Below are 18749 nucleotides of genomic sequence, written 5' to 3'. Positions count from 1 at the left end.
TTCTTCTTGGTGATTGATATTCACTCTTCTAGTATAAAAATATACTATAAACTTTTTTTTTTTAAAAACTAAAGGTATCATTCGCACGCAACTGTAGAGACTAATCTCCTCTAGGTAACTGAGATTCATTTAAGGGTCGGTTGACCTCTTCAAACAAGTGCTTCTCCATACGCACCAACCGGGGATCGAACCCAGGATCAAATAATTTATTTTAATTCTTGTGACTTGTGTCGCTTTGATTATTAAAATTACAAAATATATTTATGAAGTCTCTCCTTTATTTTTAATTTTTTTACCAAATAAAAGGTATTCATTCATTAAAATTGATAAGAGTACATCGATGCAATACAAATTCAAAATCGCTAAAAACAAAAAGGATGAATTTGCGAACAAACTCACAGCATTCGTATTAATAGCATAAAACGGCGTATTGCATAAGCCTGCATATTTGACTATATTTAAGTTTTTCGAAATATTCATGCCTCCAGATCTGTAGCGTTGATGGCACCCAAGTCATTGATTGGATCTGCACTGAATCAACTTTAATCCTTCAACCTGAAACAAATGAACACCGTACCAAGACGGGATGACAATACTCCGCATTAAGACGGGATACTCCGTACTAAGACGGGAATATCAAAACAAAGGATGATAAAATCACAAAAACAAACAAAAGAAATACTAAATATACGTGGAAATCACACTTATTTAATTAAAATAGAAAGAAAAATAATTTGAAGGGGTGATTTTAGGCCTAAATTGATTCTAAATCACCCATCTCTAATAAATCAAGAAGAAGAGGAAAAGTGATGACAGCTAGGATTAGAGGAGGAGGAGAAGGAGGACTTCATTAAGTCTCTCCTTTAGTTAACAATATAGTTAGTCGTCGATTGTAATTTTAGTTGGTTAATTTGGTCTGTAAAGATTAATTAATAATAAAATAGACACTAAAAATACATCTTCAACTTTCAAGTGTCTCTTTTAACAATAAGAATTGAGTCTAGCAAGATGTTATTATAATGCAATTAACGAATCAAATTTATTTAGGTGTTGGTTGAAAGAGACATTTACCTTAAATAGGAGATTACTTTTAATGGAGGGAATTTTGTTGCATATTTTTTTAGTCGTAATTTTTGGTATTGACACAGACAATGAGAAATTTCTATATGATTGAAGTCAGTGTAATGAAGGAAATTTATTGAATTTTATTTCTATAAGATTAAAGTCAGTGAGAAATTTTCTTTTGGGTGGGATTGGTAGCTCCACTGATTAATCTAATTGAGCTAAGGGTTAATGGATCTAGAGATTCAGGGTTCAAATCCTGACAAAGTTGGAAAGTGAATCTTAATCAAGTAATTTTATTAGCATCCCGTCTATCTAGGAACTTATACACTCGGAGTAGAATCAAACCACAAAGGATTTTCAATCCTTTGCTCTATCCATCTGAATTTAGTTTTCTACAACAATTTTTTAAATATATGTTTGATCTATTTCTTTCAAAAAAAAAAAGTTTGATCTGTTAATTTTCTTATTTTTATAGTATAGTCTAATGCGTCAAAAAAAAATATATATAGTCTAAAAAATGTTTGATCTATTTAGACTATAATATAGTCTAAATATAATCTAAATCTAAATACATTAATTCTACTATACATCTCAAAAGTAATTTTTTATATATATAAAACCAAAAAGAGTATAGAGCTTTTACTAATTTATGTTTGGTCCAACATTTCTATAACTTCTCATTTCCTAAATTTAGAAGTTACCTAACTAACTTGTTTGCCTTAGAGCGTTGGGTTGAGGGAGACTGAATCCTACGTCATTAGGATACTATGGTCCCTCCTATTATATTTTTAAGGTTGTAGTCTTGAAGAGTCTAACCAGTTAGGTTACGGTGATTAAAAAAAAATTATGTTTCATTCTCGAAATACTCCCTCTAGTTATATGCAAGAAAAAATTTAGAAGTTACCTAACTAACTTGTTTGCCTTAGAGCGTTGGGTTGAGGGAGACTGAATCCTACCGTCATTAAGATACTAATGGTCCCTCCTATATTTTCAAGGTTGTAGTCTTGAAGAGTCTAACCAGTTTGGGTGCAGTGATTAAAAAAATATATATGTTTCATTCCCGAAATACTCCCTCTAGTTATATGCAAGAAAAAAAATTATTTTTTAAATTTATTGTAAAAATTTAATGGATTTAGACTATAATATATTTTAGATGCATCAATTCTACAATGAAGGTAAAAAGTAATTTTTTTTTTTCTTATATATAGGACTGATAAATAGTTATAAGTAAGAATAATGCTAAGAAATCATGTATTGTGTAACATCCCAAACTGCTTTCAGGATGACCGACTGACCTCACAAACCAACACGAGTCTTTTCAGCGTGTCTTGTCCTCACTCGCACGCTTTCCGGAAAACTTCCCAGAAGGTCACCCATCCAAAGACTACTCCAAGTCAAGCAAACTTAACTGTGGAGTTCTTATCGAATGAACTACCGAAAAGAAGATGCATATTGTTGGTATAGGTAGTACCCATCAATCCTTATAAGTCTTCTTTCCACCATGTAATATGAAACCTGCACAGCCTCAGGATCCCACTCATTCCGATGTGATTCATTTTTGCCTAGAAGCTGTCAAGAGCCGCTAATTGTCATATCTCATGCACCGACAACCACTCCCCGCCCTCGTCAGACCCGGGCGTTACATATTGAAAATTAGGGCATTTCATTTTTCAAAAAAAAAAAAAAAATTACTTTTTTCAAGATTGGCATGAATTCTTAAAAACAAAAATAATCAAGACTTAAATATGTTACTAGTCTCTGCAGTTGTAGCATATTTTGATTTTAGTCCTGCATTTTTTTTGTTTGGTATTAGTCCTTGCACTTTGAAAAACTTTGTTTTTGGTCCATGACATTGGTGAGTCTGTTAAAAAAAAGTTAAAGTTAACGGAATGCCACGTGGCCCAATCATTTGATGCCATGTGGCACAGTAAAAGTCTTTTTCTAATTGGGATAAAATAATGCAGTAAAGTTGATTAATATAATTTGTTATTTATAATTATTTTAACAATAATACTAAAATGAAAGGGAAAAAAAGACCAAAATCATGCATGCTGTCTTCTTCTCCATCCATCGCCCCACTCACCATAGAAACACCATCTACAAAATCATGGCTACCTTAACTCATCGAATCACCACCACTCGCAGTTCATCAATCCCTTCAAATACAACAAATTAAGAAACCACCAGCACTCATTTATTCATCCATTTGCAAGCAGAGGCTATAGAAGAACCAGTTAGAGTCAATTTCGAAGTTATGAGTTCGATTCACGTTCAATTTAAAACTCAAGGTTTCACTCTCCCCCTTTCACAAAACCTTCTATTGGTGTTCATGTTGACCAGACCCACACTCCTTCTTAACACTTGTAATAATATTGAGCGTTGACAATGGAGGTGGTGAGTGATGGTGAAGAGAAGCAAAAATGAAGATTGGTGAAGACAATACAATGTCAGGATCAGGATCTGTGTTTGTTTATTCTTTCTTCTATTAAAATTCTAATTAATAATAATAAAACAAATTATAAATCAATTTTGTTATTTTATTTAATTAAATTTATGAAATGATTGGGCCACATGGAACTCTAGTTAACTTTCACTTTTTTTAACAGATTCACTAATATGAAGGACCAAAAACAAAGTTTCTCAAACTGGAACTAATACCAAACAAAAAAATTGCAAGGATCACTAAAATATTATTTAAGCCAATAATCAATTAACGAAAGGACGCACCAAAGTTTAGGTAATTTTCTCTTCATTTGTCCTAACCTTCTTATAATTTACGGATTGAATCATTAATATGCATATATATTGGTGATAGTCATTTGTTTTCTTTTCTTTTAAAGAAAACATTTTTTTTGAAAATTTGGTATCCGACCTAGGACCGACCAATTCAAGACGACTAATCTCACCGCTCACTTGCGGGAACTCATTTAAAGTCATAGTTTTTTCTCTGTATGGACTTAGCCCACCGAAATTGGCACCAGGAGAAATCAAACCTGAGATCTTAAGACGAGCAACTTAAATTTAATATTCTTGCAAAATGTTTAATAAAAAAAAATCAATTAATGAAAATTAAAAAGAAAATAAATCTTCAACAATTAGATGAAATGCTATATTTTTCATAATTTTAGATAAGAATTCATCAAAGTGAAACTACCAAATATGTAAAGCAACTGCGACATAATTCCAATTGAGTTAGATAAGAATTTTTTAAGTGATGAAAATATAATAGTAGTTTAGTTCATTTTTTTTGTCAGAGATGCTAGCAAGACACTCTTTAACTAACACACTTTCTTCTATTGGTTAAAATCTATATGGGTCCCATAAAAATTATATGGGTCCACATTTTTTTATGAGACCTATGTGAATTTCAACCAATAAAAGAGAGTGTGTTGGAATGTGTTTGTTAAAGAGTGTATTGCTAGCATTATTCTTTTTGAATTTGTCCTTATTTTCTCTCATATATTCATAGTTAGTGTCACCATGTGTCGAGGTGTGAGTAGCCCACCCACACCCGCACCGGGTCATAGGTTCGTATGATCCTACGAGCTCGTAAAGGCCAAACTAGCTTAGAACCCGCGAATTTTGGTGTGGGTACGTAAAACAAAAACGAACCAGGCCATATACTTGCAAAAACGGGTCTCAGGCAATTCCAAACTATGCAACTCAATTTGTCTTCAATAGCCCCAAAAACTCCTTATCAAAAGGGAAAGCAATACTCCTTAGTCCTTATTGAAAGGGAAAAATCACAACTCCTTATTGAAAGGAAAAAGTAAAACTGATTATTAAATTCAAGAACAAATACACCAAAGTTAATGCAGTCCAACAATTAGCATTCCTCACAAGCATTTTATCAAACAGTTTGAGAGCATTTTTTTACAAACAATTTGTCAAACAGATTGAAGGCATTCTTTTATCAAACAGATTATCAGCAAAGAGTGTAACAATAATGGTCAGAAATCCTCTCTAATCTCATAACAATGTTACCTTGAACCTCGTGATTAAGCGAAGCGGTGATGGTGCCTTGCTGATTGTTAAATGCCAAGTTCTGGGAAAGATGTAAAGATATGATCACACGTTCTGAGAAAAGAGCTAGTAGAGATGGGAGCACTCATGTGGTAGTATAAGCATCAGAGAAACAGCTTAAGAGTGAGTGATGGCAATAAGTGAGTGGTAGCACCATTTTTGTTTCTTTAACAAGAAAAGTTTAGTGCACTTTTAGAAATTTTGAGTTGGTTCCAACTCATCTAGATCAAGAAAAACTCCTTAAATAATGTGTATTAACCAAGAATTGGGCTCAAGTGTGGTTATCGAGGTCCCCTAGGACGAATTGTTCGGGAGAACCCGAGTTCAATTCCCAGCGAGAACAATTTTTTGTCAGACTTTACTTATCTCTACATAGTACTTACAGTCTTTTCTATACGTCAATTATTGAGTAAATCAAGCAAGTCCCATTTAATAACAAGATTCAAATGAAATTCATCTAATTATATAACTTGATTATTGCTACAAATAATGCATTGGCATGGCTATCTTTCATTTACAGAATAATGATGTGTGTGATTGAGGTATTTTTTACTTGTTGTCCATTTTCCATTTCAAGTATCTTTGTACAATGTCTAATCCACTGAGTTCCTTTACTACAGGCATGGTTGCAGGGACCCCTAACTGAAATGTTGAATCCGATTCATCTAAGTTGCTCCATGATAAGAGCTGTTTTCTGGCTTCTTTGACAGCTGATCTTGTGGCACAGTGAATTGAAGCTGCTAGAAGCAAGGGAGGCTCGCCAGATGCTGCACCACAAATATCAATTACTACCAAACTAAGTTGAGCTTTCTCTATCTTATTAACAGTCTAAAGTAACATTTTTAAATAGTGGCTATATCAGTGTTATAGCATAGTGGAATTTGAACAAATCGCTATTGTTCTGCAATACGTTATTTAGTACAAAGTGTTGTCAAATAGTGGCATTATAGTAATATTGTGTATCATAATTTGACCAAACTATCGGCAATTGACAACTTGTTCTCATATATGTTATTCAAATTAGTTGAAATGATTTTTACTTGTTCCAAATGCATATAATTATATGCATTATGAGGGGAAAAACATATGTGGATACAAAAGTTTAATACTTAAATATTGGAAAAGTCCTAGGTCACATACCCTTTGAAGAGAGAATTCTATGTTGATGATGCTCACTGTTAAGGATTTCAACATTAAACTGTTGAGGAATAGTGTCTATTGTTGGGATTTTGTAGTTCCATGTCCCATCTTGCAACACCAAACCATCAAGGTTTGTTTCATATTCTTCAAGCATGAAAAAGCCTAACCCTTGTATGAAAGATCCTTCAATCTGCAAGATAAAATTGTAAGATTATCAACAGAATTTTTTCATATTTGACAACATAATAAACTGATTCAGGAAAACAAACCAAAACATTCCATTCCTTCTGCATTTCACAATTATTTTTTATTTTTTTATAAAATCAGTTGTTGCAACTATATAAGAGAATGCAAATAATCATTTAGTAGTGAACAATTTTTGGCTGGCATGACACCAAAAAGGAAACTTGGTACTACTGGATACGACAATGACACATACACACAGATAATAATTTAAGAAAATGAAAGTGGTTGAATGTAACCACATGTATCAGACACTGGACACGCCTTCAATTTTGAAGTTTCATTGCTACATAGGGCTTAAAATATGTATGTGTTTGTATTACCTGTCCTAAATCCACAGCTGGGTTGAGACTTTGTCCACAGTCATAAATAATATCTGTTTGCAAAAATCTGGTTTCTCCTGTCAGAAGATCTATTTCCACCTGAGAATCAATTTTCATCATTTAGCATATGATAATTTAGTTGATTTACATCGGTAATATGTCTAGCATGATAATATCACAGAAGTAACATTCAGTAAGTTATGCACAAACAACAAACTCACCTCACTAACTGCACCACCATAATTGATGTACTTCATGGAATTTTTACTAGGTACAAAATATGAAGATGCTGATAAATTCACAGCTTGCATGTATGCCTGTACGTTCACGAACGAACTGTCAGTAACATGTATAAATATATAAATTTTGAAAAGTAAGCTCTTTCTTTCTACACTAGCTACCTGAAGAATAAGAGTCTCCCACTTGATAGAACCAGTTTCCTCTTGAAGCTTGTTCTTGATAGGTTTTAGTCTTTCAACCAAGATATTGCAGCTAAGCCTAACAGCTTCGCAGCTTGACTCTGATGTAGTACTCCCAGCAGTTAATCCTCCTTGAATCAAGCTCAATGAATCAGCTTGTACAACCCTAACTTTATCCAAAAGACTTCCACTTCCGTCGCATTGAATCATGCCGAGTGCAAACGCAGCCATTTGTTTCACCTTTGTCCATAAACCCTGACCCAATTCAATTCCTCCAACTTCAACAACAACAGAACCATCTGATAAAATACTAACTTTTCCTGGAGTAGGTCTTAGGTTCAGCTCATACAACACCGGTACTCGAGATAGTCCCCTTTTCTTCCAAATGTTTATACTGTTAAACTCTCTCACTTTGTTTACTCTCAGCTCATAGTTTGTAGAAACAGCTAACTTATTCCATATTAAAGGCATGGTATATTCAAGAGGCTCACCACAAGAATCATCATAGAATTCCTTAAGACTTGTGTAGGTGTGAAGATTAACGCTTCTAACAGAATCTACATCCATCGAAAGCGTAGCTGCAACATTTTCTATAATACCGTCGGCGATGAATGATCCTTGCAAGTCCCCTGGGCCCCTCATTGCAGATCTACTAGGAAGATTTGTTTTGCATAATTTAATATCCAAAGATAGAGCACCCCAGTTATACTTTTTAAGTGCTCCGGCTATGTTGCGCGGCATTATTACGCTAACATCAGTATAAATCCCGGCGTCAACCAAAATCTCAAGGTGTAATGCAGTAATCTTCCCATTATTCTTAAACCCTATACTGTATGTTATCTTCATTGGATGCCTTCCTCCAACCATTATCATATCTGTCTTTCGGTTTAGATACATCCTGACCGGTCGCTGTAATTTGTGCGCTGCTAGTGCACAAGATGTAGCAGTCTGCAAATTGCATTACATAAAATGATCATGTATGCATGAATGTATCCAAACATAAATCACTATGCCTTCAACTCACTTTTAGCCAGAGTCATTTTTACAAAGTTTTTTTGACAGACACATAGTCATACTAAGAAAGTGATTGAAGTTTTATAATAAAGAAAAAAAATTGTAAGAAGAGAAATTAAAAACAACTAAAAGATTACCGCTACAGATCGTGCACCTTTTCCTCCAAAACCTCCCCCAACCCTTCTTGTAATGACTCTAACATTATTTTCAGGAATACCAAGGCATTTTGCTATAGTAGAATGTACCGACTGAGGGCATTGACTTGAACAGTAAACAGTAATGCAATTGTCTTCATCTGGTACAGCGAGCGCGGTTTGTGTCTCCATGTAGAAATAGTATTGAGATCCAAGTTTTATCTGAGTTTCATCGATAGATGATGACAGTGAATATGTTTGATGAGTAAACAAAAACATTCATTATTCATAAGCTAATTTAAACATTATATCAAGAACCACAAACAAACTTATTCTGTGTGTTTACCTCCGCAGAAACAATCTTGTGATCTGCTTCAGCCATTCCTTTTGATACATCACCAATTTGATATTTTGGACATAAAAATGGAGGAACTTCAAAAAAACTAGATCTTTCAACAGCATCTTCAACACTTAGGATAGGTGGTTCAAGATTTTCAACACTGTAATCAACAACAGATGAATTTGCAGCCATGTCTGCCAGTTTCTGAGTATCTGCAACCTAAAGAAGCCATCCAGAGAAAATGTTAAAGCATTGTATCAAATCTCTAAATAATGAAACAGAATGTTGTAAATAACGTATATTTGTAATTGTTTGTATACGGTCGATTAATCAGGCTCGTAAGGTTTAGAACAGTCTGTATATACGAGTTAGTGCTTGTACTTGAATTGAAACTCTGAAATATACTGGAAAGAATTTCTTCACAGAAGATCATACATTTTGGATCAAAATAAGGGATTTAAGCACTCACCACAAACGCAAGACGTTCACCAACACATCTAGCAATATCTTCGGCAAATAAAGGTTCTGAACCAAATATACTCTTTGCTCCAAGATTCTCCCCGCCCTTAGGAATGTCTTTACTAGAAAGGATGCCCCTCACTCCATCAAGTTCCAACTCTTGTCTGAGTTTTATACTTGTTATCCTTGCCAATGGTTTCGAACTATAAATATATGTTCCGTGTAGGCAATTTATTGGTGATGGAATGTCATCCACAAACACAGTCTCACCTGTATGTGAAATTATGTTTAATATTTTTAAATTTCAATCAAAATGCATAATCAAGGAAACTTTCATCTGAATGTAATTCAAAACTTTGTCTAAACAAACCTGATGCTTGTAATGCAGCGCCGGATTTTGTGACTGGCTCACCGATTGGTCTATATTCACTGCCTGATTCAAGGATTTGCTTCCCGGACGACAATAAAGTAGGAAATATGTTAGGCTGAACGTGATTCTGAGACGCCTCAACCAAAGGCAAATGAGTATGTCCATTTAAATAACCATTGTTTATTTTTGCAGGACTATCAATCAACGAGTTAAAGAACTGAAAAAGAAAACCTACTGCTAAACTCGAAAGGTAAGCATTTTTCGAGGCTTCATCGTGAGGTATATTAGCAGTGGCAGTATCTGTAAGCATGTTGATGGCATCATACAGATTGCTAACACTTAACAACTTTCCTGCTAAAAATTCTTCGACATTTTTAGCTCTGATTGCATGCTTAGTCTTAAAACCACCAAAAGTCAACCTACTAGTATCTATAATGGTTCCTTCACTATCCTTGCATGGAGACACCTGAACAAGGAAAGCAGCATTTAAGTGAGAAAGTGCATTTCCAAGCGGCCGAGGAGAAGCTCGGTAAGTTTCGAAGAGAATTCTACTTTTTGTATTTGAAGATTCGCTTTTCATAGTTTCCAAACTAGGAATTTTAATGCTTAAAACCACACACTCCAAACCTAAAGGTGGTCTCTCCAGAAATTCCTCCAAAGAAAGCCATTCAAACTTTGAACCAGTCATTATGCGAACCATTGAATCCACAGCAAGAAGTATAGTAGCTATATCCGAAGGAAACTTACTCTTTTGTGCCATCACCAAATTACCACCTACACTGGCCGTGTTCCGAATAAACCTCGAGGCCACTTTGTTCATATGGTCAGCAATCTTTTCAAGTATCATTACAAAGTCTGAGTTAAAATCATTCTTGTTTTGAAACTTTAGAACTTCGATAGCTTTAGTTATTGTAACTGCAGCTCCAATTTCAATCCCTGATTGATCCTTTTTAATCTTTGAGAGCTCCAAAACTCCAGTTAGATCAATATACTTATCATAGCCTTGTTTATCTTTGTAATATCCCATACCAGTATTATTAACAACAACTTTTATCTTGATTTCATTGGCATGGTTTAATTCCAATAAACTTTGAAGCTCTTTTAAGCTAGCAGGTTTGTGCCAACTATGTTTCTCAGAAGCTATGAACAAATCATGTTTGATTTCCTTCAAAAACATAGGAAATTCTATATTCTTGTGATTGTGATCATATCGAGGCAACTTACTAAGTCTTCCTTCTTTGCTCTCTCCCTTTCTCCAGAAAGAGTTCAACCCGAGATCCTCCATATCAACATCCGCTGCAAAACTTTTGCAGGCATCAGCAATCGGTCGGTAACCTGTGCATCGACAAAGGTTACCTGCAATGGCCTTTTCAGCCCCGGAAACAGCAATTTTTGAGAAACCAGTCGGTGGCTCTGGAGAACTGCTCTTTTCGGCATTGACAAGAGCGCCGAAGAGGGAAACACACATTCCGGGAGTACAGAAACCGCATTGAGAAGCATGGAATCCAGCAAATCTTTCATGAATTGGATGGAATCCTTGTTTGCTATTTCCAATGCCTTCACTAGTTGTTATTGAACATCCATGTATGCTACAAAGTAGCGTGAGACAAGAACTCACAGTAAAATCATCAACTCTGTTGTGCAACGGATCATACTTGGAGATTAGAACTACACAAGCACCACAACCACCTACAACCAACCATGTCAAAGCATGAAGTATAAAGTTGAAAAGAAATTGAGGGTTATTATGATTTTACGCATACATCGAATCGCATCTTACGATGATTTCTTGTTGTATTTCTTAAAATCTCTGCACAAATATCTACACGGCAAGTTTCAATATACAAATATGTAACTCTGAGTACAGATTTGTATATATAAATATCCTTAGGCTCTAAACTATGATTAAAGTAGTCCAAGTTTCAATATGTAACACTACTCAGAATTTGTTAATTTCACCAAGTCAACATTCAGAATCATAAAGTATTATTTAAATAAACTAATCCTATTGAAACAAAAAGAAATGAGAATTCATCACAATCAGTACCAAAATTGCTGAAACTTTAAAAAATACAAAGTCAAACATAGAGAGAAAAAAATGATGATTTCCATATCAAGCTATTGAAATAAAAATATAAAAAAATATTCAAAATCCAAATCAGGCAGAAAAATTGATAGGATATATGATATTGATATACCTTCACCACAACCAAGTTTGACACTCTTGAATCTAGTTTGAGTACGCAAGAACTCAAGCAAAGTGGTTGATGGATCAACTTTGGATAACTCAAACTTGTCACCATTAACACAAAATACCAAACTTGTTTGAATCTCACTACTGTTCTTCACATCCATATTTCACTAACTGTTTTTCAGTTTTCAGAGTTCAGACAGCTCTTATTTGTCAGTTCAAGTTGTGCTTCTATTATAGTAAGTAGTAGCTGGATAAGGCTTTCAATCATATATTATTTTAATAAAAGTTATTTTTATTTTAAACATAATAATAATAATACAAATATTGTGTGGGCCAATATTTTTGCACACTACTATATATATATATATATATATATATATATATGTGTGTGTGTGTGTGTGTGTGGTGGACAGCAGGGAACCGGTATATCATATCATTTTCAATCAGAGATTTTGTCATAACATAACATGATAGAGTGATGGCTATAAGTGAGTGGTAGCACCATTTTTGTTTGTTTATTTTTATATATTCAAAGTTTCGTTGCACGTTTAGAATCAGATGAGGTTATTTATTCCTTCTTTACAAAAAAAAATGATTGAGTTCAGGTGCATAATAATGACACTAGAAGTTCTTCAACTACCAACTTCCCATTCCAAAGCCAATTAAATTGAGTAACACTAACCAATGATAGTATCTTTGAAATTTTCAAAGTACTTAGGTAACGCACATAGTAGATGTTGAGATGTGCCAGCATAAGAGTCTCGTTCTTCAATGCTTATACAAAACCGACAACCGGAGAATAAACACTATGTGAAAATTGTTACAATACATAGACTTCACTCTCAACCACCCCATGCTCCAGTACATCCACACTCTCCAAAGTAAATATTTGAACTACATCTCAAATACTCTTAAACAAGAGCATAAGAGAAAAGAAAAACAACACAAATATAAACTTAAAGTGTTTACAAGTGCTTCTCAAATATAATTTTCTTGATATTTTTTCCTTCATTAGCAATGTGAAACTTACATTGTAATCAACCCCAACACGAAGTCCTTACTGTCGGTAAACTTCTTAATGTCTCACTTGGTACCTTTGGTGCTCACTTAATGATTTATTCAGATTGTCCCATGGTGAGCGTCAATTGTTATGAATTCGAATTAGTCACACTCACACCAATAATATTTGGATGCGCGGAGCAAAATTAAAGGCAACCAATAATCAAAGGAACGCGATAATAATCACGAACAATAAAACTAGCAACACCATAAAAAGAAACGCGTGATATTTTTTTTACCCAGTTTGGTCCAACCATGACCTACATCTGGTGGGAGAGAGCAGCCCTCTGTTCCACTATATCGATGAGTTTCGTTATAACGAGATCCCAAAAGCTATAACAAGAATTAGTCTTCAATTCTAATTCTACCATCTTCCAATCTTTACTCATGGCCAATAGACTCAATGATTTAATATTTCATAAGGTGAATACAAAGATAATTTGCTCAACCCCTAGAATTGTACCAAGAGAAAACCACTTTTTTTTCGTTCTAAAACCCTAGATTTAGTGGTTGCAAATCATAATCTCAATTAATTCTCCCTTGATCTCTTAATTTTTTGTGCATATAACAACCTCTGTTTATACTAAAAATCACGCATGCACTGATTCATTAATTAATGAACCAGTTCAAGTTTCTCTTGGATTCCAGTTTTTCACAGCATACACCGGTTCATAAATTCCTGATTTTAAGTTGATCAACATGTCTAGCTTTCATTTACAAGATAATGATTTGTTGTGATTGAGGTATTTTTTTACTTGTTGTCCATTTTTCATTTCAAGTATCTTTGTACAATGTCTAGTCCACTGAGTTCCTTTACTACAGGCAATGTTGCAGGGACCCCCAACTGAAATGTTGAATCTGATCCATCTAAATTGCTCCATGATAACAGCTGTGTCCTTGCTTCTTTGACTGCTGATCTTGTGGCACAGTGAACAGAAGCTGCTAGAAGCAAGGGAGCTCACCAGATGCTGCACCAACAAATATCAACTATTATTTTTTTTTTTCATTCGAGATCGAACAAATTGCTACTGTTCAAAAATATGTTATTTAGTACAAAATGTTGTCAAATAGAGGTATTAAAGCAATAATGCATATCAGAATTTGAATAAACTGTTATTTTCCACTATGTGCAATTGACAACATTGTTCTCAATTATGTTATTCAAATTAGTTAAACTGATTTGTCAGTGAAATACTAGTTGCTAATCACTAGCAAATGATTTTGTAGCTATCAACTTTGTGACTGTTTTTAGAGACTGATTTTAGAACCTAAATTAGAGTTACCAAACAGGTTCATTCTGATAAACAGTTAGTTTGAATTTAACCACATTTCCTCTATTGGAAAAGTCTCAGGTCACATACCCTTTGAAGAGAGTTGAGGAATAGTGTCTATTGTTGGTATTTTGTAGTTCCATGTGCCATCTTGCAACACCAAAGCATCAAGGTTTCTTTCGTATTCTTCAAGAATGAAAAAGCCTAACCCTTGTATGAACGATCAAAGATCCTTCAATCTTCAAGATAAAATTGTAAGATTATCAACGGAATTTTTCCATATTTGGCAACATAATAAACTGATTCATGAAAACAAACCAAAACATTCCATTCCTGGACACGCCTTCAATTAGAAGTGTCGATGCTATAATATATACGAGTGTGTGTGTGTGTGTGTGTGTGTGTGTGTGTGTGTGTGTGTGTGTGTGTGTGTGTGTGTGTGTGTGTGTGTGTGTGCGCGCGTGCGCGCGCGCGTTTGTATTACTTGTCCTAAATCCACAGCAGGGTTGAGACTCTGACCACAATCATAAATAATATCTGTTTGCAGAAATCTGGTTTCTCTTGTCAGAAGATCGATTTCCACCTGAGAAAAGGTTTCCATTATTTAGCATAGAATCATATGATTATTTGGTTCGTTTACTTCGGTAGAATGACAATATCACACAAGTAACATTCGCGATGTTATACATAAGAAACAAACTCACCTCACTAACTGCAGCACCATAATTAATGTACTTCTTCATGGAATTTTTACTCCGTACAAAATATGAAGATGCTGATATATTCACAGCTTGCATGTATGCCTGTACGTTATCGAATGAATTGTCAGTAACATGCATAAGTATATAAATGCTGAAAGCAAGCTCTTTTATTATTTTACACTAGCTACCTGAAGAATAAGATTCTCCCACTTGATAGAACCAATTTCCTCCTGAAGTTTGTTCTTGATAGGTTTTAGTCTTTCAACCAAGATATTACAGCTAAGTCTAACTGCTTCACAGCTTGACTCTGATGTAGTGCTTCCAGCAGTTAATCCTCCTTGAATCAAGCTCAATGAATCGGCTTGTACAACCCTAAATTTATCCAAAAGACTTCCACTTCCATCGCATTGAATCGTACCGAGTGCGAATGCAGCCATTTGTTTCACCACCTTTTCCATAGACACTGACCCAATTCAATTCCTCCAACTTCAACAACAACAGAACCATCTGATAAGATGCTAACTTTTCCTGGCGATGGTCTTACGTTCAGGTCATACAACACCGGTACTCGAGATATTCCCCTTTTCTTCCAAATGTTAGTACTATTAAACTCTTTCACTTTGTTTACTCTCAGTTCATAGTATGCAGAAACAGCTAACTTGTTCCAAATTAAAGGCATTGTATATTCAAGTGGTTCTCCACAAGAATCATCATAGAATTCCTTAAGACTTGTGTATGTGTGAAGATTAATGTTTCTAACAGAATCTACATCCATCGAAAGAGTAGCTGCAACATTTTCTATTATAACTTCGGTGATGAATGATCCTTGCAAGTCCTCTGGGGCCCTCATTGCAGATCTACTAGGATGGTTTGTTCTGCATAACTTTATATCGAAAGAGAGAGCACCCCAGTCATACTTTTTAAGCGTACCGGCTATGTTGTACGGCATTATTGCACTAACGTTAGGATAAATCCCAGCATCGACCAATATCTCAAGGTGTAATGCAGTAATCTTCCCGTTATTCTTAAATCCAACATTGTATGTTATCTTCATTGGATGCCTTCCACCAACCATTATCATATCAGTTTTTCGATTTAGATACATCCTTAGCAGTCTCTGTAATTTGTGTGCTGCGAGTGCACAAGATGCAGCAGCCTGCAATTGGCATGCCATAAAATAAATCACATATAGATGAATGTATCCAAACATAAATAATGAACGTGTTTTGGTGCATAATAATGACAATAGAAGTTCTTCAACTACCAACCTACCATTCCAAAGAACCTAATCTCAATTTGGCAAATCCTAATCTCAATTTGTTCTCCCTTGATCTTTTATTTTTCTACGCATATAACAACCTCTATTTATACAAATATATATAAGCCTTAAAAGTAGGAACAAATCTGTCTTTAAAAAAAAAAACAAATCAAAAACAGATTTTCATCAAAAAAATCATGTATGCTCCGATTCATTAATTAATGACCGGTTCAAGTTTCTCTCTGGTTCCAGTTTTTCACAGCATGCACCGGTTCATTAATTCGTGATTTTAAATTAATCCTCACAACATGTTTAGCTTTCATTTACAAGATAATGATTTGTTGTGATTGAGGTATTTTTTACTTGTTATCCATTTTCCATTTCGAGTATCTTTGTACAATGTCTAGTCCACTAAGTTCCTTTACTACAGGCATTGTTGCAGGGACCCCCACCTGAAATGTTGAATCTGATCCATCTAAATTGCTCCATGATAGCAGCTGTTTCCTTGCTTCTTTGATTGCTGATCTTGTGGCACAGTGAACAGAAGCTGCTAGAAGCAAGGGAGGCTCACCAGATGCTGCACCAACAAATATCAACTATTATTTTATTTTTCATTAGAGTTTGATCCATTTTTGTGACTTGAAGACAGATGGGAGTGATTACTGAAGCATGTATCACATATATTCTATTGGCAAACATTTCTGTGGACATAAGCAAGTCTTTGCTTTCATGATACACTTTGCAATTATTGTTTGAAAAAACAATTGTCAAGTTCTTTTGTTGTAGTTGTCCAATGCTCAACAAATTATTCTTTAACCCATGAAGATAATACACACCTGTTATCACCTGCACAATTCCTTTAATGTACAATTTCAAATTGCCCTTTGCCATGACTGGCATCTTTGAATTGTCACCGAGCTTTACTGATTCTCTGAATTCAGAATCAAAATCAAGTAGTCATTCCTTCTTTCCCACCACATGGTTACTGCAACCAGAATCAAGGAACCAAATATCATCCTTTGAATCACTACTGATTGGTTCTTTTGACTTTTCTTGTTCCATAAGCAACACTTCTTCATATTCATCAAATTCTGCATAATTTGCACTTTCTTCCCAAGTTGGACATTCATTTTGATAATGCCCAAGTTTGTGACATCTATAGCATTCAATCAATTCTTTGCTTTCTCTTCCTCTACCACCCCTTGAACTGTTCCTTCCTCTCCCTCTTCCTCCAGCTCAGCCATAAGACACTTTCAAGGCTTGTTCTTCATGTTTATCTTGTGTGGTTTTCATCCTTTGTTCATGAACCAGTAAACTACTTTGCAATTCATCAATTGTAAGGGTAGTTACATCATTTGACTCTTCTATGGAACACACAACATAGTTGAACTTGGAAGTCATGGATCTTAAAACATTTTCAACAACTTTAATATGATTCATGGTTTCGCCATGTAAAGTCATTTTATTGGCAATAGTTAAAGTTCTTGAAAAGTAATGACTTACTGATTCATTGTCTTTCATGGTCAAGATTTTGAATTCTCTGCGTAAGGCTTGAAGCTGAGCACGTTTAACCTTTGTTGAACCTTGATATTTTCTTCTCATAGATTCCCAAATATCACGAGCTGTGTCACGAGTAAGAATAGTTTCTAAGATTGAACGATCAATTGCTTGAAAAAGATAGTTCTTGGCCTTCAAATCTTTGAGTTTGCTTTCATCCGCAAGTTTTCTTTGTTCAGTTATTGCATTTGCAGGAGCAACGATGACACCTTCTTCAATGAGACTCAAATATTCTTTAGAACGAAGCAAATTTTCCATAAGCATAGACCAATGATCATAATTGTTGGATATACCTTGAAATCTCTGTTACAAGAAGTCAGAAAAATATTTGTTAGAAGCTTTTTGCATCTTTGATGTTTTGAAGATTTTTTGGGAAAAAATATATTTTTCTGGAAGACTAGGTCATTATTGGACCGAATTGGGTAAACAAATATTGTGTCATTTCTTCTCTTTTATCTTGTTTATCGGTTATTATTATTGCTTATTCCGCTTGTTATTTGGTTGCCGTTCTATTGCTCCACACATCAAGTTTTCATTGGTGTGATTTTAAGACGAATTCACAACAATAATGGCCATCAAATTTGGGAATAAAAGGTTGCATAAAGTGGGAAGATTCAGCCATGAGAATCGGTGATGAAGATTGTGTGAGGGATCAAGATTCACAATGAAGATTGGGAAGGAAACGGTTGTAACAGAAAAACAACAAGAGCGCGCGCGAAACAAACTGTGTTTCGTGTATGCAGGACCCTTGAGGGCTCACTGATACCAATTGTTGTGTAAATGTTGTTCTCAATTGATTCACATAAGGTAAAGTACCTTATATAGGCATATACAAAGAGTGCATGACAAGTAAGGGCGTGGGGGAGGCAAGAGCAGGCCAACTAGCAAGCTAGGCCTACTGAAGTCAAGGCTTAGCGCATGCCTAACATCAAACGAAGCCAATACAAGTTTAATCCTAACCGGGGGTGTTTGTATGACAAGTCCTTAACTAGAGAACGATGTAGAATCCTATAATTTCATGTATAGGGGGTTCGCTAGTTAAGTAGCGAACTTCTGCTTAATTAGTGAACGGTGTAAAATATTTAAAATTTCATGTATAGAATGTGTTAGCTAGTTAAGTATAGCGAATGCATTTCAATACTTTTGCAACGAAAACAGTGTAAAATCCTGAAAATAATA

The 18749-nt window shown here is 34.8% G+C and overlaps 2 protein-coding genes across 2 annotated transcripts; both read right to left on the bottom strand.

Annotated features, from left to right (window-relative positions):
- Positions 1 to 5516: 5516 nt before the first annotated feature.
- Positions 5517 to 12007, bottom strand: LOC123924030 (indole-3-acetaldehyde oxidase-like). The gene is made up of 10 exons (XM_045976795.1): positions 11729 to 12007; positions 9531 to 11219; positions 9171 to 9430; positions 8708 to 8920; positions 8365 to 8583; positions 7196 to 8161; positions 7016 to 7111; positions 6795 to 6893; positions 6229 to 6418; positions 5517 to 5855 (listed from the first exon to the last, which is right to left on the bottom strand). The coding sequence occupies exons 1-10, from the start codon at positions 11883 to 11885 to the stop codon at positions 5638 to 5640; spliced, it is 4107 nt and encodes a 1368-aa protein (XP_045832751.1). The 5' UTR covers positions 11886 to 12007; the 3' UTR covers positions 5517 to 5637.
- Positions 12008 to 14317: 2310 nt separating this feature from the next.
- LOC123922309 (abscisic-aldehyde oxidase) lies at positions 14318 to 15456 on the bottom strand. The gene is made up of 4 exons (XM_045975038.1): positions 14944 to 15456; positions 14759 to 14857; positions 14539 to 14637; positions 14318 to 14353 (listed from the first exon to the last, which is right to left on the bottom strand). Exons 1-4 carry the CDS (start codon positions 15211 to 15213, stop codon positions 14318 to 14320), a joined length of 504 nt encoding a protein of 167 aa, XP_045830994.1. The 5' UTR covers positions 15214 to 15456.
- Positions 15457 to 18749: the final 3293 nt, after the last annotated feature.

This window comes from Trifolium pratense, linkage group LG4 (assembly GCF_020283565.1).
Source record: "Trifolium pratense cultivar HEN17-A07 linkage group LG4, ARS_RC_1.1, whole genome shotgun sequence".
Classification (NCBI taxonomy): domain Eukaryota; kingdom Viridiplantae; phylum Streptophyta; class Magnoliopsida; order Fabales; family Fabaceae; genus Trifolium; species Trifolium pratense.
This window is presented reverse-complemented; position numbering and strand designations above follow the sequence as displayed.